This window comes from Primulina tabacum, chromosome 15 (assembly GCF_025594145.1).
Source record: "Primulina tabacum isolate GXHZ01 chromosome 15, ASM2559414v2, whole genome shotgun sequence".
Classification (NCBI taxonomy): domain Eukaryota; kingdom Viridiplantae; phylum Streptophyta; class Magnoliopsida; order Lamiales; family Gesneriaceae; genus Primulina; species Primulina tabacum.
Window position 1 is genome coordinate 4,740,016 of NC_134564.1, and position 25,060 is coordinate 4,765,075.

The window sequence follows — 25,060 nt, forward strand, 5'->3', positions numbered from 1 at the left end:
AACTCACAATATATACTGTTTCCTATATTATTTTACCAAAAAAACTACAACTGCTTTAGTTTAGTTTATATCTACATAATTGTGATGCATTAAAAAAGAACCATACAATCAAATATATACAAATATAAACACATATTTATCGTCTTTAAAGTATAAACAAAATTTATCATTTATTGCATGAAAACTTGGGTAAACACCTCAAAAAATTGAGGTGCCTACACCTAGTGTTATATAAACTACAAAATTGTCCTAAATTTGTAAACAATTTAAAATTCCCCAAATTTCACATGAACATCGGCATGCTCATACAATTTAATTATAAATAATATTCATTTTTTTTTTAATACAAAGTGATGGAAGCTTAACCATAGATATAAATCAAATATATAATTTTATGTTTGTTAGAAATAAAAATACAATTATTAAATTTTTCTACTATATATTATCGAGTGAATTAAAAACAAGTACAATAATAATAATCTATTAAATAACCTTTAACAGAGCCATAGATTGGCGCCCGAAAAAAAAATCATCAAATATACAAGAAGTGCAACATTCTTAGCTATCACAAAAAAAAAAAAGTTACAGACAACTCCCCAGAATCATCAGCTAAGGAATCCGTTTAAAGTCCGATCAAACATCATCACCCGAACGGAAAATTCAAATCTACACCAGGGGTCTTATCCCAATTGTAGGATCAATAAACTTGAGGTAAAACCCTCAGGGTAGGGTTGAATTTACCCATCCCAAGCCCACATGCCATATCCATGGAAGAATCATCGATCTACACATGGGGTAAAAGCGATCGCTTAGGGTCGAATTTACCCATCCCAAGCTTGTATGCCATATCCATGGAAGAGAGGAAGCATTAAGAAAATGAGCACATGTTGATAGAGGTGAAAGGAAACACTATCATACTAATATAGTTCCTTAACCTTTATCATGAATCTACTTTTTTTGCCACTGGCAATACTATTACATGAGGAGGGCTGCATACTGTGAGTGGAAGAACTAACATCTGTGAGGCTGGTTTCCTTCCTTGAGATTCTCTTAGCTTTTCTTTGCTTCGACGAGAAATCCTGATGTTATCATTCAACGATTAGTTTCAAAGAATTCAAAAACATTGTCATGTTCACTAACAATCATACATGGCTTGTGCTTACCTGCTGTGACGCAGATCCAGGTGTTTTAAGCTCTAGATTTGGGGTAATATCATTTGAGTCGTCAGTTTTCTCTATTCTACTCTATCCAATCGGTGACTTTTTCCTAGGGTCTTGTTTGCTTGAATTATGAGAAACGCTACCTTGCTGCATGACTTGTGAGACTAATAGCTTGGACTGCTATTCCATCATGGAATTATGGGCCATATAAGGAACATATGCTGAACATGGGTTAGGAACTGTGGGATTTTGATTCCCGTAAAATGGGTATGGCTTCAATGATGGATGTAAAGGGATCGGTCCAGTTGGTAATGGGACTGGCATAGGAAAATGATAGGAAGATGGATGCATGACGACAGAATGATCCACATCCACTCCAGCCCATGAATACATGGCCCTCAATCTCTGTTGATACTGGCCATTGAGGCTTTCGTTATCGGATTTAAGAGACGTCTTTTCTTCTCTGAGATAATTCTTCTCCCGCGTTAACTGTTTGGAAAGGAAAAGGAAGTTCCAAATCAAGTTTTAATTGTCTCGTTGCAGAAAGAAAAGTCTTAACATAGACTACCTCAGTAAGTGCTGTGTACTCGACTTTCATTCTGTTAACTTGAGTAGCCAAGTCCTTCAGTATTTGAATGGTATCCGTGAGTATAGAAGCTTTGTCGTTTTTAGGCCTATCAGGATCAGCAATCATAATAAAATATTTTCACATTTTCCCATGAACATAGGTGTAAGTACCACAATTGCTCCATGCAATAGGCTGGTATAAAATAAATGCACATGCTTTAACCAAGCAAAAATGAGGGGACAAAAAAGTCTCGCAAGTTTTCTAAAATGCTTAACAATAAAATAATAGTCGGGAAATAGTTGTCAACATCTCCAGGCAAAATTAGCTTCTCTGGATCTCCATATGCTTGAATAAGAAATCAGTGCGCTCAAAGAAACAAGTCTTGCAAGTTCTTCAATTGTATACTTCAAGTTGAGTAGACAAAACATTGGCAGTGTGCAACATAAGTGTGCATTGGGTTGTTTGCATTTAGCATGACGTACTCGAGAAACTCAATTTTTTTAATAATTGATTGGGAATACAAACACACATGGGTTTACCAAGAGTGTTCCCCAACTCTGTGAATTGCTTGTTCAAACGATCTCTCCTTAATTTCTCACGATCAGCCTTTTCGACTTTTCTCGCATTAGTAGAGTCCTTTGTTTTCTGCTTCCTTTCTTTAATCAAAGGAAAATATACGATAAGATGATGAAGTAACCGGTCTATTAAATCACGTGATTAGAAAGACAATGTACTCTGAAAACAGCTCCGAAGTTTAAATAATAAATTTATGGCATGAAAATACTACATGAATATTTTCTTCATAGAACCTACATACATAAAAAAAATGACTATAAAAGCCTGAGAAAACCCAGTAACAACCATTTCGATCAAAAGAATTCGCTTTCTCAAATTATAACCAACAACTTCTAAAGATGGTTAGCTGAAAACTACCAAAAAACCACTGAAGTCCTCTTCAGTATAGCGTGTGGTTGCAACTAGCACAAAGACAACAGTTTCATGCCAAAATGCACACGGTATGAGCACTACAAATTTGATACTGTTTGGAATCAAGGTAAACTTTTTTGAAATTTTATTAAAGATCATTTGAATTCACTCAAGAGATTAACTTATTTCAACTCAATTCCCTTAGTTTTCAACTCATAGCAATCACATTCATGGCTTGCAGAACATACACAGCTTAAAAAACTTTTTGCTGAAGAGAACACATTGAATAACCATATATGATCATGATTGAAGTCTCATACCGACTCGGGAACTCATTGAGTGGAGGCCACTAAAGCAATTTGGATTGCGAAACTAGTAAATCAGTGTTATTTGGAAGGCTAAGCTAACACTTTTAGAAATTTGGTGAGATATTTAAATATTTGTTGGCTATTGTCGATATGATCATACGTTGGATGCTGACATCGAAAAGATGCACCACAGTTTTTCACACAAGATGCATTATTCATCTTCACACACAACAGATGTTGGTCTTATGCTATTTACACAAATTAATTGATATAATTCTTCAGTCTCGTAATCCAGGAAAAAGGTCAATCCAATTCATCAATAAAGATACTGATTCAATAAAGAAATGACAAACCAGCTTGCTTTGTCCAATGGAGCCGTTTTCCGACAAGACTAACTAGGTACAATAATCTTTTGGAATGAATTGCAAACTAAACCGTCGTATCATTACCCCATGTATTTACCTACTACACCTCATCCGTGTACTTACTGTTACAATTACGATGGCCAACGCTCTCTAGATCAGCACCAAGAACATGATCACTCCAAAATGAATGAAAAAATGTAATGCAAGAAAAAGCAAAAGGTTCAGACCTTCAATTGGGGTGGGGACGAAAAAAATTGTTTCGAACTCTATGTACAAGCTTTTCAATTTTATCCGCAAGTATGGGGTCCCACATGGAAAACCCGAAATGGGGCATAAAATCTCCGAAGCAAATGAGGACATATATGAGAATGTTATTATCATATTTGAACTCTTACCTTGGTCTTCGACAATAATATCATTATAGTTACTAATAAGATGATTTTTCATAATAATTAACCAAAAAAGCTCAAATTCATAATATTCAAATCTTGTCATGAACAAACTCGTCATCTCATCATAATTATATGATTTTAATTTTTGTTTTATTAAAACCACGAATAACAAAATTTTGTATTGTTTAAGTAATGTTAGTATTTATATATGTAATTAGATTATTGTATCAATATTCATTAAGCGAATTTGAATATCTTTTTGATTAATTCAACCAATATTTGAAGCTGTGATGAGAATAATGATTTAATTCACGTCAAGTCGGGGATGATGATGACAAATCCAGCTCATCTTGTTACCATTTCTAGATTATTTGAATCGAGGATAAGGACTTGGGTGAAGATTTAATGTTCGCTAAATCCGAATGAGAATTTTCATATCAATTAGATATAACCGGGTATGAGGCTCGATGGAGACTTAACCACCACGAAGATTAAATAGAGAATCCCCGACTAGAAAAAACAAGGATTGGGACGGAGATGGCGAAGATATCCCCGCCCCGGTCCATCGTCATCCTTATCTATATACGAGTCATATAGAAGGCAAAATAAGAAAAACATAAAAGCAAAAACATGACTTCAAATAACTAGCTAATCAACATTAACTGACACCCCCTTCAAGCTTGGAACAAGTTTTGTAAATCAATCTTGGAAAAGAAAAACTTTTGTTGATCCTTACACAACCCTTTTGTAAAAATATTTGACAATTGTTGTAAAGTATAGATATGTGCAGTGTGAAGACAACCAACCTTAATCTTATCTTGGATCAGGCAACAATCTATGTCAATGTGTTTGGCATGTTCATGAAACATAGGATTGGCGGCAATGATCAAAGCAACATTATTGTCACAATATAATGTAGCTGGTTATGCAAAAACAACTTCTATATCAGAGAACAGACCGGTTATCCAAACAATCTCACATGAAATAGTGGTCGTGGCTCTATATTCTGCCTCGGTAGAAGATCTGAAAATCGTGCTATGTTTTTTGGTTCGCCAATACACTAAAGAATCATCAATTTAATGCAAAAACTAGTGAGTGGTCTTTGGGTCATTGGGCAAGAGGCCCAATCTAAGTCACAATAAGAAGACAACTTTGAAGAAATGTCGGCAAAGAATAATATTCTCATACCAGGAGACCCTTTGAGGTATTTGACTACCCGTATGGCTACATCAATATGTGAACCGTTTATGAGAATGCATGAATTGACTCAAATGTTGAACTGCGTATAAAATATTAGGTCTGGTAATGATGAGGTAAATCAATCGTCTCACGAGTCGGTTGTAAGAATCCGGATCATCAAGAACGTCATCCGATTTACTAGTTGATTTAGAATTTATCAAGAGATCAAACTCATGAGTGGTATGTTTTTTATGTTGTTTTATTGGGGTGTCAATTGTTTTAGCTCCTAGAATACCAGCTTCAGTAATAAGTTCTAAAGCATACTTCCTTTGATTAGGGAATATGCCCTCTATGGAACGTGTTATTTCAACTCCCAAAAAATATTTCAATGGGCCAAGGTCTCGAAACTCAAGTTTAGAATGAAAAAGCTTATTTAAATCAATAATGGCATCCATGTTGTCGCCATTGATGACAATATCATCAACATATACCACTAAAAAGGTATGTTGTGAGCATCACGACTAATGAATAAAGAGTGGTCATGCTAGGACTGTCTATAGCTTCGTAAATCATCACACCAACAAATTTTTGATTCCATTGACTTGAAGCATGTTTAAGACCATATAAAGATTTTCGGAATTTGCAAACTTTATTTAGACCTTGTACATTATATCCTAGAGGCAATTGCATAAAGATTTCTTCATCAAATCGTCATGAGTAAAAGCGTTGGCAACATCCATCTAAGTCAAACTCCAACCACAAATATCAATCAAACTCAATAAACTATGAATGATCACAATCTTAGCTATAGGAGATGATATATCATGAAAATCCACTTTGTGTGTAGCCTTTTGCTGCCAAGCGTGCCTTAAACTTATCCACATTACCATTCGGCAAAAATTTCAGTTTGTATACCCATCGCAACCTATTGGCTTAATATGAGGAGTTAAATGAACGAAATCTCATGTATGGATAGAATATAGAGCTGCGAGTTCTAATTCCATTATATGCTTCCATCTAGGATCCACAATTACTTCATGGTAAAAACGTGGTTCAGTGAGAGAGGAATATCTACTAGAAAACTTTGATATGCCGGAGAGAATTTGTAGTAGCTAATTTGACTAGAGATAGGATAAGAACAAGAAGGGCAAGAAAAATCTTTGGTCCAGATAGATGGTTGAGTAGTCCGAGAAGATCGAAGCAAGGGAATAGAAGATGTGTGGGAAGAGGAGGAAAACCATCAAGATTGGTTAATGACAACTTGAAGAATCTGAAATACCAAAAAGACAAGGATCCTCATGTGGGGAATAACCTGGAATGGAGGTGAACTCAAGGAAAACAAGAAAAGTCCGAGATTTCTTGGCAAATGGAAATAAAGATTCAGGAAACAATGTCTTTTGAAATAAAAATCTCTTTGTTTCAAGATCCATGACCATGTTTCCCTTTTGAAGGTTATAGATTCAAAAAATACACAAGCTTTAGTTCTAGGAAAGAATTTGTGGTCAGGATGCAAGGATGTTTCTTAGCAAATGCACCCAAAAACTTTCAAATGAGCATAAAAGAGAACTTACAAAAGAGGACTTCAAAAGGAGTTTTGTTATCAATGAGAGGGTTGAGAGTGTGATTTATAACATTTACCGTAGTCAAAACACAATCTCCCCAAAATTGTAGGGGAATAGAGGACTGGAAATGCAAAGACCTTGCCAATTCAAGAATATGATGATGTTTTTTTTTTTCAACTATCTCATTTTGTTGGGGAGTGGATGCACAAGAGTTTTGATTCTAAATCCCAAGAGATTCAAAAATGGATCCATATTCTTATTTAAAGAAATCTAATGCACTATTAGTCCTAGTAGTCTTTACTTTCGAGAAAAAATGAGTAGCAACCATGGCAGAGAATCGAATGAGGAGTCTAATGATGTCTAACTTAGATTGCATAAGAGATTCTCATGTTCCTCTATAAAAATCATCCACGGTCTTCAAGAAATATTTTTTTCATTGTAGGTGGGTGTTCGAAAAAGACCCCAAATGTCTACATGGAGCAACTCAAACAACGAAGAAGTTTTAGAGACACTAATTTTAGGAAAGCTCAACCTTGTTTGTTTCGATCTATGACAAATGTCACAGTAAGTCAAATTCAAATTCAAATCTTTTGATAGAAATGGAAACTTAAGCTTTTTAGATGTGGACATATGTCCTAGTCTTTGATGCCACAAATCATCATTAGCAGAACTACAGGAAATTAAAGTATTACATTGCGGTATACTAGTAGATGTATGATGTACAACTTGAAAATAAGAAGGCTTGGATAATGTTGTAGATAGGTTATAAAAGCCTTGCCGCTCTCTACCAAACAAAATTACCTCCCAACTTTGAGGTCCTGAAATATACAACAATGCAATAAAATGTGACATAACAATTGTGGATTTTGTGAATTTGGAAATGGACAGTAGATTGAATTGAAAATTGGGAACATATAACATATCGTGGAGAAGAATGTTGTATGAATATCCATAGATCCTATATTTCCAACTAGGAGTTGATTACCATTTGACAACCTTACACAACTAGGGGAAAGACACATATACTTAGCACCATGCATCAATGAAAAATTACAAGTCATGTGTTTGTTAGCCACAGTGTCAATAATCCAACCTGCAACATTGCACTCAGAGGTATGTCTAGCCATGTTTCCATTAGTGTTCGATGAGTATAGAGTATTTATTCCCAACAGCTGCAAAATCTCGGCATACCAAGCAGAAGTGAAACTAGAACCAACCCCTACAGAAATTATTGAATGAGCCTCATTGTCTTCTCCAACAACTGTGTGAGCAACAGTTCCTGTCTTATGCTTATCAAACTCTAGACCTGGACGTTTAAAGTTCTCATTCCCTTGTTGTAATGCCCGAGATTTTATTATTGTAATTTGAAATGATTTATTGATAATTGATGTGATTATAGACGGAAAGGATTAGACCGGGGAAGACGAAAGAAGACTTGAATTATGTGCGAGGACTGAACCTCTCGCGCATATGCGCCCTGCGCATATGCGCGAGGCAGGCAGAGAACCTCGCGCATATGCGCGAAGAGAGGGCGTGCATATGCGCGAGCAGAGGAAAGGAAGATTGCCGAGACCAGTAGGTCACATGCATATGCGCCGAGGAAGGTCGCCCATATGCGCGAGACGTGCAGTACATACATGAAGCCACTTGCCCTTTACCATGCAATATATATATATATATATATATATATATATATATATATATATATATATATTAAGTCTTAAATTTCCTCAGAACTAGCAAGGGAAGAACCGAGAAAACCTTGGAGAGATTTTCAAATTCTTGATCTTAGAATTCGAGTTGTGAAAGATCTGTCCGTCCGATTTTCAATCCGACTTCAGTACCGTGCTCCTCTCGACAAGAATTTCAACAGGACGTAAGTTTGATTACTTTCTGATATGATTTGAAAATATGGTATTGAAGAAATCATGATATGACTGATATTGTCTATTTCTGAGATTTTGGTTATTGTATAATTGAAATCAGATTGAAGAACAGATACCGTATGAAATTGTTATCATTTTCAGATTGAATTTGATTGAGATTATACAAATTTGATATCATATTGAGTTTGTTATCGATTATGAGTTGAGATCGGTATTTGTTGATATTTGTATTGCTGGGTATATTGAGATTGTGTCGTTATGCCGTTGAAACAGAATTAGATTGAGTTCTGATTATATCCAGTATTGATTTGAGTTGTATATTGATATTGTACTCCTCAATATTGTCATTGCCAGATTGAGTATTGACATATTCGAATTCGAGACTTCGACTTCGTCAGATCGACAGAGAAAGGTATAAATCAATGTTGAACTGGGAAGATACGACTCGAGTTTGAATTGACTTGAGTTTCCCAAAAACCACATACTTTATTTCATTGGATTGATGTTTGCAATTCATGAGATTGATATGCTTAGTCTATTGATTTATAGCAAAGCATGTATTGAGTCATGGGCGGATGTGCCTAGTCAGTGGCGGAGGTGCCAAGTCTTTGGCTGATGTGCCAAGACACTGGATGTTTGGTTTATATCGATGTTGCTTAGGAGTAGATCGACTTCTATTATTGAGATTCGATATAATATGCCAATGTCCAGGAACCGGGATCCCTAAATTAGAGATGAGTCGAGTCGGAGATGACGAGTCAAGATGTTATTTACAGCGTTATATCGATTCATGTCTTTCAGATTTGGATATATGTTATTGATATCTGTTTCATGCTTTTATATATGTTTATATGATTGCATGTATACGTTGTTTATACTAGGAATATATTTCTCACCGGAGTTATCCGGCTGTTGTTGTGTTTGTATGTATGTATGACAACAGGTGGGACATGATCAGGGTCAAGAAGAGGATGAGAGATCAAGATTAGCGTGGAGATCCGGACTTAGAAGTAGATTTGGTTTACAACACTTGATGTTTAGTTGTTAAACCTTAGTTTGAGATAAATGTACTTTGTACAAGACTTGTACTTTACTGTTGATATGTATATCAGATTTATTATCATATGTTCCGCACTTATGTATTTTAAAAAAAAAATTTAGACCCAGATTAATTAATTGATCCTAATGATGATTAAGAAGATGAATTAGGTTCGGGTCCCCACACTTGTTGCTTATGTAGTTTATGCCCTGGTGGATAGCATATCAACTTGAAAAAGTTGGCCTTAATATGTCCATTTCATCCCCAATTCTCACATAATTACATCTTTCCTTCGCTCATCACCCTGACCTTGTTTTGAGTAAAAAAAAACCGAAACAGGTTGATCAGGGAGGCAATCTATGTGATTACTATTGAGAAATTAATGAACAAGCCTGTCCAAATGTTGATACAGGTGTCATCATCAAAATTTGGCTTCAACTATGTATGTAAATATCTCTAATATCATAAAAAATTGCAACAATTGTTGTTGTTGATCATGCTCTACATATTTGTGTCATAGCACATTCACATGACGAAAGTGTTACCAAAGAGCTATACTTGTCCCATAGCTTCTTGAACTTACAAAAATATACATAAATTGAGTTATTTCCTTGAGATAATCTCCCAATTTCTCAATGAAGAGAAGAACTTCTAGATCCATTTATTTTATCATAGTGATCCTTTAAATCCGTCCAAACCACGAAAGTATATGTTGAATACACAATTCCACCAAATATTTCTTTCGAGACAATATTCATGATCCAATACAACACCATCATATTACATATTTTCCCACTGATTCAATGTGACACTTACAACAGTAGGACACATAGATGTACCATCGATAAATGTTATTTTATTTTTAGCACGAAGAGCGATTAATATAGCACGACTCCAAACCCCATAATTTTCAACTCGTGTCAATTGTTAAACAAGAACGTTCAAACCTGAGTATCCCACGGATGAAGAATAATGGATCATTGAAATTATTGGTTTTAACAATGGATCTATTGAATTGTAGTTGGAAATCAAGACTAATAAGCAACGAATAGCCAAAAATCACAGAAACACTCAATGATCTCAACCGATTGAGTGCGAAAATCAGCTACGATCATCAATGACTGATGGAGAATCTGTGAAAAGCCTCGCGCACAATCTCCGGGGGGAAAAATTCACAAGAACTTTTATTCGACTACCATATTAAGACGAACAAACTGTTTGGGAGGAAAATGATATTTGTTTATATAAGGAAAATTGTGTCAAGGTCTATGTACAAGCTTTTTATATATGAGTCCAATAGAAGGCAAAATAAGAAAAACGTAGAAGCGAAAACACGACTTCAATATAACTAAAACTAACCAACACAAACACAATTGCGCTTGCTTCAATGACGTCGTTTTAAAAAAAATTATTATATTTTAAAAGAATGATAAGTATAAATTTGGACATTCATTAAATAAATGTATTATGAAAAAAATAATAATAATAATAATGAATATCTAAAGAATAGTTTTTCTCTTGGGTTAGAGCACCTCCAATGGGAGGTTCATGGCACGAGGTTTATAAAATAAACCTTACCAAACAAAAAATCTTGCATTGAGAATTGTAGGTTCAATGTTTATAGGATAAACATGGTCCATGGTTTTAAACCATGTTTATTGTGTGGGTCCCACCACAATATAAAAAGTTGTGCCAAATTTTTGTTTTTTTTTTTTTATTTCTTTAGTTTGATATATGGCCCACACAAACTCATATAATTGTCCATTCCTTTTTGCATGCATTTCGATTCTTTTTTTTTTGCATAATTTTTTTATTTCATTTAAAAAATAATAATTATTCCATTTTTGGCTATAAATAGGCATATTCTCATTCTGTACCCAACACTATCATTTTTCTTTCTTGCTATCCACATATGGATAAAAATTATCATCAATATTGGATGAATTTGTTGGGTTCTTCAAACTCACAAGATAATTCATCTTCGGACAATCCAAATATTCGCCCTCATAATTTCAATATTCCCCAAATTTACCAATGAATCTGAATAATAGCCAGGGAGCTCCGGTTTTAATGTACCCATCGGAATTTTTTCAATATCCTTTCATGCCACCACCACCTTATGGAATTCCTCCTCCTATAGCAGCGGGTTTTGGTTCAGACGAATCAAGAAGGACTAGTACAGAGGGAACTTGCACAGAGAAAGAATCCATGACGCCTACTTCTGTACACAGATCTCATTTGCCACCACATTCATCGCCAGTTGGACTTGAGAATATTATCCTTGATAAGGACACAGATTCAGGCAATGAAGACCATGCACCACAACCAAAAAAGGTTTCTTGGTCACTCGGAGAAGAGAAGGTCCTTGCAATGTCATGGGTCTGTATTAGCACTGATCCTAAAATTGGTAATTCTCAGAAGATGGAACAAATGTGGGCTAGGATCGCAGTGGAGTACAACAAAAATCAACCTGCCAGAACTATTGAGAGACGATGGCAACCATTGAAATCACATTTCTACTATATGCAAAAAATGACGTCGTTGTTTAATGGAATATACAATAAAGTTCATAGTCAATGGGGAAGTGGTTGAAACGACGCTGATATACTTGTAAAGGCGCATGAAGAGTGGATGACTGAGCCAAAGAACAAAAACAAACCGTTCAAGTATGAGCATGTGTGGAGGATTCTTGCAGAGTGCCAATAGTTTGATCCACAATCAATCGATCATCGCGGAATGAAGAAGAAAAAAACTTCTGCTTCAGGGGAATACACGTCCTCTTCAAATCCAGAGATGAGTGTTGACGAAGATGAAGAGCGAAGTTGCAGTCGACCAATTGGGCAAAAAGCGGCAAAAAGAAAGGGAAAAAACAAATTAGCAGCATACAAAGAGTTGAAAGAAAGCATTGACAAAAATATGGAGGAATTTACTTCCTACACGCAACACAAATTGGAGAAAATTAGATCTCACAACCGAACACGTGAATATCAAATCTTTATGAAAGATACTACTGCAATGACACAAGAGCAACTTCGTATTCACGTTCATATGTGTGACGAAATTAAAAAGAAATGGGGCATTTAGTAGTTGTTTAATTTTTCTTACCTTGTTTTTTACTTCTTATCTTCTTGTATTTGTTTTTTTATGTGGTTGTATCTTGTTGTTGTCTGTGCTTTTTATTTGTTGTTTGTGCTTTAAATTTGCTCGTGCCTTCTTGTTGTTTGTACTTTTTATTTTTAAATAATGCAATGTTATGTTCTAAATTATTGTCTGTGCTTTTTATTTGTTGTTTGTGCTTTTATCGGATTACAATCTCCTAGTTGGTTATAGCTGTTGTTTGTTCAGAGAAAGCAATTCGAATCTGACATTGATTTGCCACACAATACTTTACTTTGGCATGAAAAAAAGCATCTGATGCTGAAATTAATATAATATAATAATTAATGTTATTAATAATTAAAATCTCATAGCTTTTTTTATCGGATTACAATCTCTTAGTTGGTTACAGCTGTTGTTTGTTCAGAGAAATCAATCCGAATCTGACATTGATTTGCCACACAATACTTTACTTTTTCATAAAAAAGGCATCTGATGCTGAAAATATAATATTTATTGATATTGAGGACAACAATAGGTAGATATTAAAGAATAGGCTTTATACTTTACTTTATCATAAAAAAAGCATCCGATGCTGAAATATATTATTTATTGATGTTGAGGACAACAATATATAGACATTAAAGAATAGTCTATATAATCAAGGGCAGACTTCACATCGTTATACTACAAAACATTGATACACTCGTATATGAAAAATATGTCCACAGATCACAACTCATTCTCTACCACCGATAGTGATGATGACTTTTTTGAAGTGGCGATGAATGATGACACAGATGAACAAATGATGAAAATGATACTCCAGCAACAGCATATGCTTCTCGGGGCAGCACAAAGCTCTTTTGGTGGATCAAAGAGGAGAAAATATGTGGAACGGGACCGCGCAGCTGCACACGCTCGTCTTGTGAATGATTACTTCACAGAACAACCGGTATGGAGCAACGAAGTATTTCATCGACGTTTTCGGATGCAAAGAGAGTTATTCTTGTGCATAGTCAATGCATTGGAAAGTCATGATGAATACTTTCACTGGAGAGTCGATGCAACGTCAAAAAAAGGCTTTTCACCACTTCAAAAATGCAAAGTTGCTATCCGTCAACTGGCATACGGAGGCCCTGCAGATCATTATGATGAGTACTTACGGGTTGCTGAAACAACGGTCATCGATTGCTTGTTCAACTTTTGTCGATGTGTGATTGAAATATTTGGTAAGCGATACCTTCGAAGGCCCAGTGCTGATGATAAAAAACATTTGGTTGAAATGCACCTGCAGAGACACGGATTCCCCGGCATGTTGGGTAGCCTTGATTGCATGCATTGGGAATGGAAAAACTGGCCAGGTCGCTTGGAAAGGTCAGTTTACACGAGGTGACCATGGAGTCCCTACAATCATGCTTGAGGCGGTCGCATCTGCAGAATTGTGGATTTGGCATGCTTTTTTTGGTGTTGCAGGATTAAATAATGATATCAACGTGCTTAACCAATCACCTTTGTTCAATGATGTGCTGCAAGGAAATGCACCCGAGATAAATTTCATGGTAAATGGCACACAATATACACAAGGATACTACTTAACAGATGGAATCTATCCGGAGTGGGCAGCTTTTGTCAAGAGCTTCCCGTGCCCTCAGGACCCTAAAAGAAAGAAGTTTAAAGAAATGCAGGAGGCTACACGAAAGGATGTCGAGCGGGCATTCGGGGTTCTACAATCTCGTTGGGCAATAATCAGAGGTCCAGGGAGATTTTGGTACAAGAATAACTTGAAAGATATCATGTATACATGTATTATTTTGCATAACATGATAGTTGAGGATGAGGGAGATACATCACCCAATTGGTCGGATGAGCACGTCGATGATACGTCTCCAGATATAATCCACGGTGCAATTGGAGAATTTAATGAATACATCAAGAGAAATTGCAATCTACGTGATAGGGAAATACATCATCAACTTCGAGCTGACTTGGTTGAACACATATAGGCAAGTTACATCAACAATTAATTGTCTTTTATATTTTATTTTGTGAATTGTTTGTACTGATTTTTATTGAAGTTCTCAATAAAATTTCGATGATGTTTTTATTTTATTATTTTTTTATAAATTTTTCAAATTTGCTAAATTATAAAAAAAATATATGATTAATTAAATAATTTTGAAAATTAAATTGATTAGTATAAATATATATTTAGTCAAATATATAAGTGAAAGTAAAAAATAAAGGTAGTAAATTAAAATGAGTAGATGAATGTGTGATTTGATAGTTGGGTCTACAAAAATTGTGTTTTTGGGTTTATGATTGTGCTGAAAAATTTTAAAAATAATGAGGTTTTTAACTTTTGATATGGCAGTGATGTGACACAGAATAAATCTGATGATGAGGTTTATGACCGGAGATGCTCTTAGATAATATTTGTGCATGATGTAAGAATTATTTAGGCTTTATTTTAATTTGAATATATATATATATCTATTTGAATTCGATTATTTCAAATTTAAGAATAAGAAACAAAATTTTTAAGATGTTTTTCATTTGATTAGTATTATTTTTTAGGGATATTTAGAAAAATAAAATTGGTCAATTATTTTTTTAAAAAAATAATCTGCTTAAATGTATTTGAAATATTCAAGTCATTTTAAAAAATAATTGTTGGCTAAATTAAATAATAAAATATTTCATTATTTTCTATACATGGCGATTATTCTTCACGCTCCTCTGAGACGCGTGACACCTGAGTAGACGTGCACCATGGAATTCAACGCCACACGTTCAAGTTGAGGGAAGGATTGTGAGATAACACTGACGCATCAATAGACTACGCTGACTTAATTACTGAACCTGTGAAATCCACTAATGGCGGTTGTCTCCACGTCACTCGGCGCCGCCGCCGCGGCACAGCTTCCCACTCACTTCTCCGGCCTCAGGAAATCCGTTCTGAAGCTCGACTACTCTAACTCCACCTCTAGCGACTCGTTGTTACAAAACGTCGATTCTCATCTCCGCATCGCCTCCTCCGTTAAAGCTTGCAGTGGCGTTGTTATGATGGCTGGTTCCGGCAAGGTCAATTATATCTCTGGCTTTTTTACCTTCTTCTATTATGTAGATGATGTATTATGTACATTGCAGATCTGAAATACAGGTAATCGTTGTTCTGAAATTAGTGAAAATTCAATGGATAGAACTTTTGCTTTGATAAGCCGTTCGTGTTCTGCTCTTTCTATCTTCCATCCCTGATCTTGATGTTTATTTTTTCACTTGCAGTTCTTTGTTGGTGGAAATTGGAAATGTGTAAGTATCATTTTGTCATCGGAATGCTTCTTAGTTTTGTTACTTAGCCTGATTTTCTGGCAACAACTAGTCCGAGTCTTGTGATTTATGGAGAGATTGATTCACATTACGAATTCTAAGTTATGATTGGACCATTGGATCTATGCATTATTGCTCCTCTAACTTTGAAGTGTACAAATTAAACGTTTATGAAGCTATCAAAAACTTAACTTGAAAAGTCTAAATTTCCAAAGACTTGATACAAATATCTACAGCTTTAGATGTTGTGTGAGTGATGTCATGTACCATGTAATTACGTTGTCTTATCATAAAATGTTCTAGATTCTCCTCTACTTTCAAGAACAATGTTACGTATTGACATTGCTTGAATTATCAATGCACAAGACTTCTTTTCATTGCAGATTTTTCTTTAAGGTTACTCGGAGATATATTCCTTTTTGTTCTTCATAAAATTTATTATAGTAACGCGATGAGGAATTTCTTTTGCAGATGACAAGAATTGATTTTTTATATAATTTTTTGCTTTGGATGCTTCATATTTTCATAGATTTTAATCAATCAATGGTGATATCATAGATTTCATCTGTAATATGTTTCTCCTATCTTCCTTGGAGTATTCACAGTCATATAGTGTGAGGTCTGATGAATCATTTGTGTTTTATTTTCAGGCCTTCCCTTTTTTCTCAGCTAATTTACTTGTTTCTTGAAACTTTACTTTAGAATGGGACAAAAGAGTCTATAAGCAAGCTGGTTTCTGATATAAACAATGCAACATTGGAGTCTGATGTTGGTGAGTTCTCCTTTTTAATATCTCATATCATGTCTTAGAGACAAACTCATAGGGTTTTATGTTTTCTTTAGTTTTTCCAATAATACTCGAACTTGAGATTCACCATTTCACGGGACAGTCATCTGAAAAGTGAACTTGTTTCTCAAATTTTTAGCTATGTTTGATTGCAGTGTAGTTGCCTTCTGATTTGCAAACAAGATAACTTAGTTCTCTCTCTTTTCCGTACCTATTCCCTTAGCTTATTGCATATAATATTTTACCCATTGTTTAATGTAAGTCATGGTTTAAGATTAATCTGCTATTCTGATATGGACTGCAACTATATAAACCGAGAAGAATTCCAATCCCTTATAAAAATTTTGGAGGTAGTTGTGATTTTATCTGAACATTCTCCCCTTTGTTGATGGGGAAGCAGCATGAAATACTTAATGTAATGAACTGAACATGTCGTTTTTTGCATATTCTGCTCATTTTATACATAGAGAGATAAAGAGAGGTGAATGTTGGTAGGCCATCCATTTGAGCTCATGGATGTGTTATCATTATGACATTTAGAATATAGAACACTTCGAATTGGGACCTCCAGATTGATCTTAAATTTTTTGCTTTTCCCTTTTGTAGATGTTGTTGTAGCACCACCATTTGTCTACATTGATCAAGTAAAGAACTCACTATCTGATCGGGTAGAGATAGCTGCTCAGAATTGTTGGACTGGAAAAGGTGGTGCTTTTACGGGAGAGATCAGGTGTGTGCCACAGTTTCTACATGCAATGATCACGCCCGATATTAATTTTCTGTTTTAAGATGCAATAGTGAGCTTGCTTGTGACAGCAGCATTTTCCATATTTTAATCTGTTTTCGGAAAGACTATGAACTATGATTTCGATGTTTCATGGTGTTTGAATGCTAAACGTTATAAATTTTTTTGGATGTATGATGTGTAAACATGATTGCGCAGTGCGGAGCAAATAAAGGACCTTGGGTGCCAGTGGGTTGTTCTGGGGCATTCTGAACGGAGACATGTAATTGGAGAAGACAATGAAGTAAGCGAAAATGGAAGATCTTTTGATTTTGTCTTATTATAAAAAATGAAAAAGGAGTATTTTGCATAAAAATTTACCATTTCCAATTCTGGCTAACTCTATTCAACTTTATAAGGCCTTATTCACCCAAATTCTATACAGTTTATCGGGAAGAAGGCTGCATATGCCTTGAGCCAGAATTTAGGAGTAATAGCATGCATTGGGGAATTGTTGGAAGAAAGGGAAGCAGGAAGAACTTTTGATGTTTGTTACCAGCAGCTGAAGGCTTTTGCCGGCAAGTTTAGACTCTCTCTCTCTCTCTCTCTCTGCGTGTGAAACAAGAATTTCATGACAAAATCATGCCAAAACATATTGTTTAATCTGTTTTCTGTCTTTTGCTTTTATATGCAGATGCTGTTCCAGACTGGGATAAAATTGTGATTGCATATGAGCCTGTATGGGCAATTGGAACTGGCAAAGTGGCTACACCAGATCAGGCACAGGAAGTTCATGTAGCTGTTAGGGATTGGCTCAGTAAGAATGTGTCTGCTGAGGTTGCTTCTAAAACTCGGATTATATATGGAGGTACATTATTTTCAGTTTAAACCTTGAGTTTTTAGAAATTGACCTGCATCTATATTCCCATGAAAAGAAAATTTGTACTTTTCCTACTATTACTCTGATTATTCAGTTCAAACTTCCTATCTGCCATTTGCTTAGAATGCTAGTATAGCACTATAAATATATTGTTTGTATGTTCTGAACATTAATGGGTTTTTTCTCAGGTTCGGTCAATGGAAGCAACTGTGCGGAGCTTGCAAAGCAAGAAGATATTGATGGATTTCTGGTGGGTGGTGCTTCCCTAAAGGTGACACTTCTATGCTTGAAGAAGAACTGATTTTACCTTTGATAATTGACACGCTAACGATGATAATAAAAGTTTGTTGGTGGTGCGATGCACTTCATTCTGTTTTTTACTTCTTGCTTTTTAATCTTTTGATATGTTGATACTCACACTTACACGTGCTGCAGGGTCCTGAGTTTGCCACCATTGTCAATTCCGTTACTTCCAAGAAGGTTATGGCTTGATTGTTTGTTGGACACAAAAGAATAGATCGGAGAATCACTCGTACGAGATGGATAAATGTGTAACATCACAACCTGCCAGTCCCTCATCCGGTATCTACATGACATCCTCTTATAAGTAGCGCCTCATTTTCCTTAAATTTTGAATAACAAATATGATGGATCGGAATCATAGAGTTCACTGACATTTTTTTCCCTGGAGCGGTTCCGTTATGGATAGTATGTAATATTCATATTAGCTAAGTGCTGTCCTGGTTGATATCATACCATGATTTGTAATTTGTCTCTTAACTACTCAAACATCCGAAAAATTATCGAGGCTATTATACTTTATTTTTCATGTGGCATGAGTCGAGTCGAGTCGAGTCGAGCATCTTGAATTTAACATGCTTAAGATCTGTTCAATTATGTAATTAAGATAGGCATCAAGTCTGAACATCTTTAATAGGAGAATCCACACTCAAAGCATATATGCTAAAGCCACCTCTGGAGTAAAAGCATATCTCACCTTTATCCCCCAATATTAAACACTACTCCGCTGCAATAGGAAAATGAACGAAATGGATTGGGTTTATACCAAGAGAAGGGGTCCAGAATGGAAACAAGGCTGGACTGATCAAACCTTAGCTTCCATATCCGCCCCACCGCTGCCACTCGTGGCGGTTTTCTCTATCGTCATATTCTTGTTATCATTGTCTCAATACTCTTCCTACAAAGAGCATGTACAAAACAGTGTAATAAGTTTCAAGTTATTGCTCTTCTTGGTACCTGTGTTCTTGATCTTTTTCGTGCGTTCGAGGCCACTATCGGGTGGGGGATTTGATTTGTCAAAGTTCTCGCAACCTGGACGCCAAGTGAGGCAGGAATTCTCCCGTGGGATGGCCGGATTTCCGTGGGGCATGGCGGTGCTGGTGGCGGTGTTGCTTGTGCTGGTGTCGTACCAATCGAGGTTTCAATCCAAGTGGTTTCCCTTTGGAGGATCCGATTAGTTATTGAAGTACAAATGGTTTGGTTCGAGTCTAAAAAGATAAGTAATCTCGTTTGGTTATGTGCTAAGACATGCTATGTCACTCAAATACATCGTACAATGTCTCAATTCGGGCATCAACTTAGACATATGTAGAAATTATATGTTCACATGAGATGGTAATAAAATGTTCAAGAAAATGAAGAGATTTGTAAATTTCATGTCACCTGATTATGATTCGATTTTTAAAATCCCCTTACCGAAAGATGATCGATGGCCCTTGTGTAGCCACCAATGGTGAATTTACTTCAGGCAGCATAATTATAAATTTGAAATGCATTGTGAAATTAAAATTAATTTCTTTTTCTAATATATGGAGCTTGAAAATCATCTTTATCAACATGTTAATCAAAGATGAGTCACGAAAACAAGTAGTCGGTAGCTTTCCTTTTTTTTTCTTTTCTTTTTTTTTTCAACTTCATCACGTTATCCCAATAGTGATTCTTTGATTTTGAGTCGATTCATTAATTATTACATTTAAATAATTATTATAATGTCCATGTCGAATAATAAACAAACATAAGAAACCAAAGGAAAAGTGGGAGTCTTTCACATATTTAATTTAACAAGTAGAAGGTAACTCGTTTCAAATAAAACTCCTAATATTCGATTTAAAATCGTTTGGAGAAACAACGATGTCTATATTTTTCGAAATAATAAAGTTTTACGATGTACATCTAAATCATTATGTTAGTCCACGTTCAAGATTATAGAGTAAGTAGTCTTTTTTGAGATGGTCTCACGAATCTTTATCTGTGAGACGGTTTCATTAATCTTTATTTGTGAGACGGATCAACCCTACCGATATTCACAATAAAAATTAATACTTTTAGCATAAAAAAATAATATTTTTTCATGTATGACCCAAATAAGAAATCTATATCATAAAATACGAATCTATGAGATAGTTATATGAATTTTTGTCGAGATGATACAGTAAGTTCATGGAATTAAATAGTCTTGTATATAATGTTCAATTGATAGCTGCGGCGGACAACATAATTGCGTGTCCTATCCCCGCATAAATTTATTAGACATTATGATGACCAACACTACCATATAAGGACTTTTTAAATAAATATTATAAATTAAAAAAAAAATTTCAAAAATATAACAGATTTTAAAATTTTAAAAGAATATGATAAGGTGAGGTTTGTAACCCCGCTTCATTGAGGAGTCTGGGTCTCAGACCCCGACTGCTAATTGTGTTTTTCGAGGAGTCGGGGTTCCTCTTTTTATTTTTTTTTCCGACAACTTCTTACAATTGATTAGTGTTGATTTTTTTTTTTGTCATTTTGTATGACAAATGCATCTGATAAAGCCAAATTGAACACCTTGTGATGGTCAAATTGGAACACCCGTGAATCTATACTGAATTCAACTTGCAATATCAGTGATGCTCGAACATGTAATTGCTTGCTTTTATCATTCCTTTCCCTCATGTTCTTCTTCTAAGGTGCATGTAAGTTTTTTCTTCTTTTCTATCTTTTTTTTTCTTATTTCAATCTATTTTTCCTCTTCAACACCAATTTTTTTTATTCTTTACTTTGTGTTTATGATGAACTAACAAGAAGCTTAAATTTTTTTTCTTTTGCAGGTATAAATTTTTTTGAAAAATCAATAATTTGGAGTTCCTCGTCAACAAAGTAAGTGATTTTTTTATTAAACAACAATTGTTAATATTTTTAATTAAATTTATCATGACTTTGTTATGTTTAGTGTTATATCATTCATACTTTGTAAATAATATAATTTAAGATGTTAAAATTTTTTAATGGTGACAAATATTAATGTTAAAACGGATACGAATGCCTTGAAAAATTATAGTAATCAAAATTTAATTGTTGAATATTAACTAGTTTGGAGAATTAGGATATTAAATATAATTTAGATACAATCTGATAAATTTTAAAAACTTTTTTTATTCAATTAGTTTTCAGTAGAATGAAAATTTTGAGCAAATTAAAAATAATTTTGTGATATTAATTAAATTTTAAGTATAAAAATGTTTATAAATATTATAAAATAAAAATCTTGTAGCAAATTTTAACCTACATTTGAATTATAATTTAATTTTTTTTGTCATATATTTATCAGTATATGAATATTTATCAGTATATGATTTTTCTAACTAAATATCTATTCATTATTATATATCCTTTCTAAACATAATAAATATAAATTGTATAAATAGTCAAAAAGATATTAGTATTTATAACACAAAATTTTTCTAAGATCAAATAATTATTTATAATCTTTTTTAAAAAAAATTCTATCAAAATCGATTGAGAGAAATGTTTTATAATTACAAAGCTTTTAATGATAAGTTTGAAAAAAATAAATTGATTATACGAAATAAATACTAATTTGATATACATATATACGTGAAAATTTTCTAATAGTAAACTTTTCATTAATAATATTAAAAATATTGTTTATATATTTAAAAAATTAAATAGTATACTCATTTTTTTATATCATAAATGATATAATTTCAAATATTTTTATGTAAATATATATAAAAAAATATTATAGCATTTTTCTCATAACATAAATATACTGAACTTTGCTAAAATAAATTTATTAATTTTTGTACACTTAAAAAATATATTAATTGTAAAAATATAACAAAATAATGTTTTATTAGCTTTTTGAACTTAAAAAAATATTGTAATTTTAAAAATATAATTATAATTTTGTATTATTATTTCTATTTTTTTGAAGGAATATTATTATTTCTAATTAATAATAAATTATTCTTGTTATTTTTACAAGATGGGGGCATATATCAAACCGGTCGACCCTAGTGTCTTTCACTTGCAGGAGACTCATATCTCAAGAACAATATCAAGCGATAATATCGATATCATTTTAGAAGTCAGACGATCGGATAACAGAATTTTGAAACTTTATAGTTCTGGCTTAATTCACAATCGTGTTCTGACCCTCTTGAATGAGATGGGGTTATATGGTGTTCTCCGATGTAGCTTTCGACCTATTGACAATCATCTAATTACAGCTTTAGTTGAGAGGTGGAGACGTGAGACTCATACATTCCACCTACGTGTTGGTGAGGCCACCGTCACAATCCAGGATGTTGAAATAATATGGGTTTTGAATATCAAGGGTCAACCTGTAACGGGAACCGACATGAGTCACACGGCTGAAGAATGGCGTCAAAAATGTGTCGAGTTACTAGGTTTTGCACCCACTGCATCTTTAGTGACTGGAGGACGCTTATCGATATCTGTTTTAGACTCACACTGCAGAGAAAATCAGATTGACAACGACAGTTCAGACTTGGAGGTGGTGCAATATACTCGATGTATTGCCCTGATGGTAATTGGAGGATGCATGTTCCCTGATTCTCGTGGTGGTGTTGTGAGTCTTATGTATTTGCAGCTACTTCTTAATATTCCACGGGTGAGTAGGTATAGTTGGGGAAGCGCTGTATTATCCTTCCTGTATCGCGAGTTATGTAAATCATCAATTATAGGGAGGAAAATAATTTGTGGGCCTTTGTTGATCTTACAGGTAGCTTTATTATTTTGTCTATAATAATTTCACAATTTTTGTAAGCCAAAAATAATTTGTAGGCCTTTGTTAATGGTGCTTTCTTTAATGCAGGTTTGGGCATGGAGCAGGATGACATCCTGCAGCCCCCGATGTAAATGGTTTTTGCCATAGTGTTCCTGCAGCCCCCGATGTAAATGATAACGACTATGATACAATTCTTCCAATTGCTCCTTATGGTGCAAGGTAAATTTTTGCAAATCAATTTAGCATTTGAGTTACAAAAATATTTGAAATTACTTTTGTTTGTTTGTTTAGGTGGGCTCGTCATTTTAGTCATACTCATACATCTACCCACTCAGTACGTATTATACGTGAGACACTTGATCTTATGGAAGATGGTCAGGTGTTTATCAATCAATATTCATCAATATTAATACTAACATTCAATTAACACTCATATTGATTTTACATTTTTTTATTAATTGCAGTTTAATTGGACTGTTTACAATTTCGAAGCGCTCGATGTGCAAGCATTCATCACAGGACATCAAGGGGAAATATGGCGATGTGTATGCCCTCTAATTTGTTTTGATATTGTGGAAATGTATCGTCCAAATCGGGTGTTGCGTCAATTTGGAATGCGACAACGAATTCCCGAACCCGCAACTGATGGGGATGATCTACACAACTTGTCCCGAGTAGGACATCGCAATTTTGATTGGAAAGAATTTCATAGTGGTCCGATTGAGATATGGAAAAATAAGGAAACACATATCGTGGAGGATATGCTCGTCTCTGGACACATGATGGTGGACTATCAATATAAGAAATGGTATGACAACATTACTATACGATTCATTTCTCCAAATAGCGAAGGAATTGGTTACTCCAGTGGACAAGCATATTTCCGAGCCATTGTGGTTAGTGTTAATGCAAATTTATCAAAGTAAATTATTTGTACTTATTTTATAATGTTTTCTTAATTGATATGATTTGTGCTACATAGGACGAGGAAGCAACCACACTCACAAATCGATTCAGAGGGCTTAGCGTACATGAACAATCGAGGGAGGCACTTGAGGAAGCCATTCAAGATGATTGGAGAATTGGTTCACGTCTTCGTGATGCACTGAATAGGGTATCTAATGAAGAAGAAGTGCAACATGATATACCACGTAGAAACTCGTTTCAAAATCGTGAGGAATGTAGCCGTCGTCGACGACGTGAATCGGGTCCTAGTAGCTCATCTGGTTCACAGCAACATCGTAGACCACATGGATTCGATGTCACTGCCACTTCACATGGACATTGCATGCGTGGGTCATCACGTGGTCATGACATGTCTGGAACGTCACATAGACCATCAACAGTGTCTAATGTTGACTATCGCCCATCAATGCAATACGGTTTTCACACTCCGTACATTGCTAACAGTGTATCATTCACTAATCTACTAAATTCTGACCATCGACAGTTTGATGATGAAGTGCGCTCGTTTAATCATGAAGTGCGTCCAAACTATTTGACTTCACCGATTCCATTCCATGGATTTTCTGCCACATCATCTGCTAATGATCCATATGGTTTAAACAGAGAACACAATACGGAGACAGAACATAATACGGATATGGAAGCAGAACAGTTGAACTTGCGAAGAAGTCTACGAGTGCGTATACCACGTGGTTGTGGCACTAGCCATTTCTATTACTACTAGTATTAGTATATCCTCTATGCATGTCGATTTCATATTCTCGTCAATTGTAGTTTGTTGTTTTATTTTGGTATTTATATTTTGGATGTGTTATAATATTTTTATTTGAAAATA

The 25,060-nt window shown here is 34.6% G+C and overlaps 4 protein-coding genes and 1 pseudogene across 7 annotated transcripts; 4 read left to right on the top strand and 1 right to left on the bottom strand.

Annotated features, from left to right (window-relative positions):
* Positions 1–868: 868 nt before the first annotated feature.
* Positions 869–1,854, bottom strand: LOC142525813 (transcription factor bHLH121-like; annotated as a pseudogene).
* Positions 1,855–12,122: 10,268 nt separating this feature from the next.
* Positions 12,123–12,470, top strand: LOC142525814 (uncharacterized). The gene has a single exon (XM_075630104.1). It carries the CDS (start codon positions 12,123–12,125, stop codon positions 12,468–12,470), a length of 348 nt encoding a protein of 115 aa, XP_075486219.1.
* A 2,816-nt stretch (positions 12,471–15,286) lies between these two features.
* Positions 15,287–19,032, top strand: LOC142526518 (triosephosphate isomerase, chloroplastic-like). The gene is made up of 9 exons (XM_075630978.1): positions 15,287–15,566; positions 15,768–15,794; positions 16,515–16,584; positions 17,206–17,329; positions 17,543–17,627; positions 17,769–17,901; positions 18,018–18,191; positions 18,392–18,474; positions 18,639–19,032. Exons 1-9 carry the CDS (start codon positions 15,360–15,362, stop codon positions 18,693–18,695), a joined length of 960 nt encoding a protein of 319 aa, XP_075487093.1. The 5' UTR covers positions 15,287–15,359; the 3' UTR covers positions 18,696–19,032.
* Positions 19,033–19,220: 188 nt separating this feature from the next.
* LOC142526517 (uncharacterized) lies at positions 19,221–25,025 on the top strand. Of its 4 annotated transcripts, none has more exons than XM_075630973.1 (7): positions 19,221–21,181; positions 21,317–21,365; positions 22,495–23,253; positions 23,347–23,478; positions 23,551–23,638; positions 23,724–24,155; positions 24,242–25,025. In XM_075630973.1, the coding sequence occupies exons 5-7, from the start codon at positions 23,624–23,626 to the stop codon at positions 24,947–24,949; spliced, it is 1,155 nt and encodes a 384-aa protein (XP_075487088.1). In that variant the 5' UTR covers positions 19,221–21,181; positions 21,317–21,365; positions 22,495–23,253; positions 23,347–23,478; positions 23,551–23,623; the 3' UTR covers positions 24,950–25,025. The 4 variants fall into 4 exon arrangements, with proteins under 4 accessions (XP_075487088.1, XP_075487091.1, XP_075487090.1 ...); XM_075630976.1 differs by having other exon boundaries at positions 22,739–23,253; XM_075630975.1 differs by having other exon boundaries at positions 19,221–21,365; positions 22,739–23,253.
* On the top strand, positions 19,244–19,681 carry LOC142525816 (uncharacterized). Its single transcript, XM_075630105.1, has one exon. It carries the CDS (start codon positions 19,244–19,246, stop codon positions 19,679–19,681), a length of 438 nt encoding a protein of 145 aa, XP_075486220.1.
* Positions 25,026–25,060: the final 35 nt, after the last annotated feature.

What these genes read in the sequence shown, in the direction of transcription:
- LOC142526518 (XM_075630978.1), top strand. Translation starts at nt 15,360, where the DNA reads ATGGCGGTTGTCTCCACGTCACTCGGCGCCGCCGCCGCGGCACAGCTT. An exon ending in TTGGTGGAAATTGGAAATGT is followed by an intron (nt 15,795 to 16,514) that starts GTAAGTATCATT and finishes ACTTTACTTTAG; the next exon opens with AATGGGACAAAAGAGTCTAT. An exon ending in TAATTGGAGAAGACAATGAA is followed by an intron (nt 17,628 to 17,768) that starts GTAAGCGAAAAT and finishes AATTCTATACAG; the next exon opens with TTTATCGGGAAGAAGGCTGC.
- LOC142526517 (XM_075630975.1), top strand. An exon ending in CATATTTCCGAGCCATTGTG is followed by an intron (nt 24,156 to 24,241) that starts GTTAGTGTTAAT and finishes TGTGCTACATAG; the next exon opens with GACGAGGAAGCAACCACACT.
- LOC142525814 (XM_075630104.1), top strand. Translation starts at nt 12,123, where the DNA reads ATGAAGAAGAAAAAAACTTCTGCTTCAGGGGAATACACGTCCTCTTCA.
- LOC142525816 (XM_075630105.1), top strand. Translation starts at nt 19,244, where the DNA reads ATGAACGAAATGGATTGGGTTTATACCAAGAGAAGGGGTCCAGAATGG.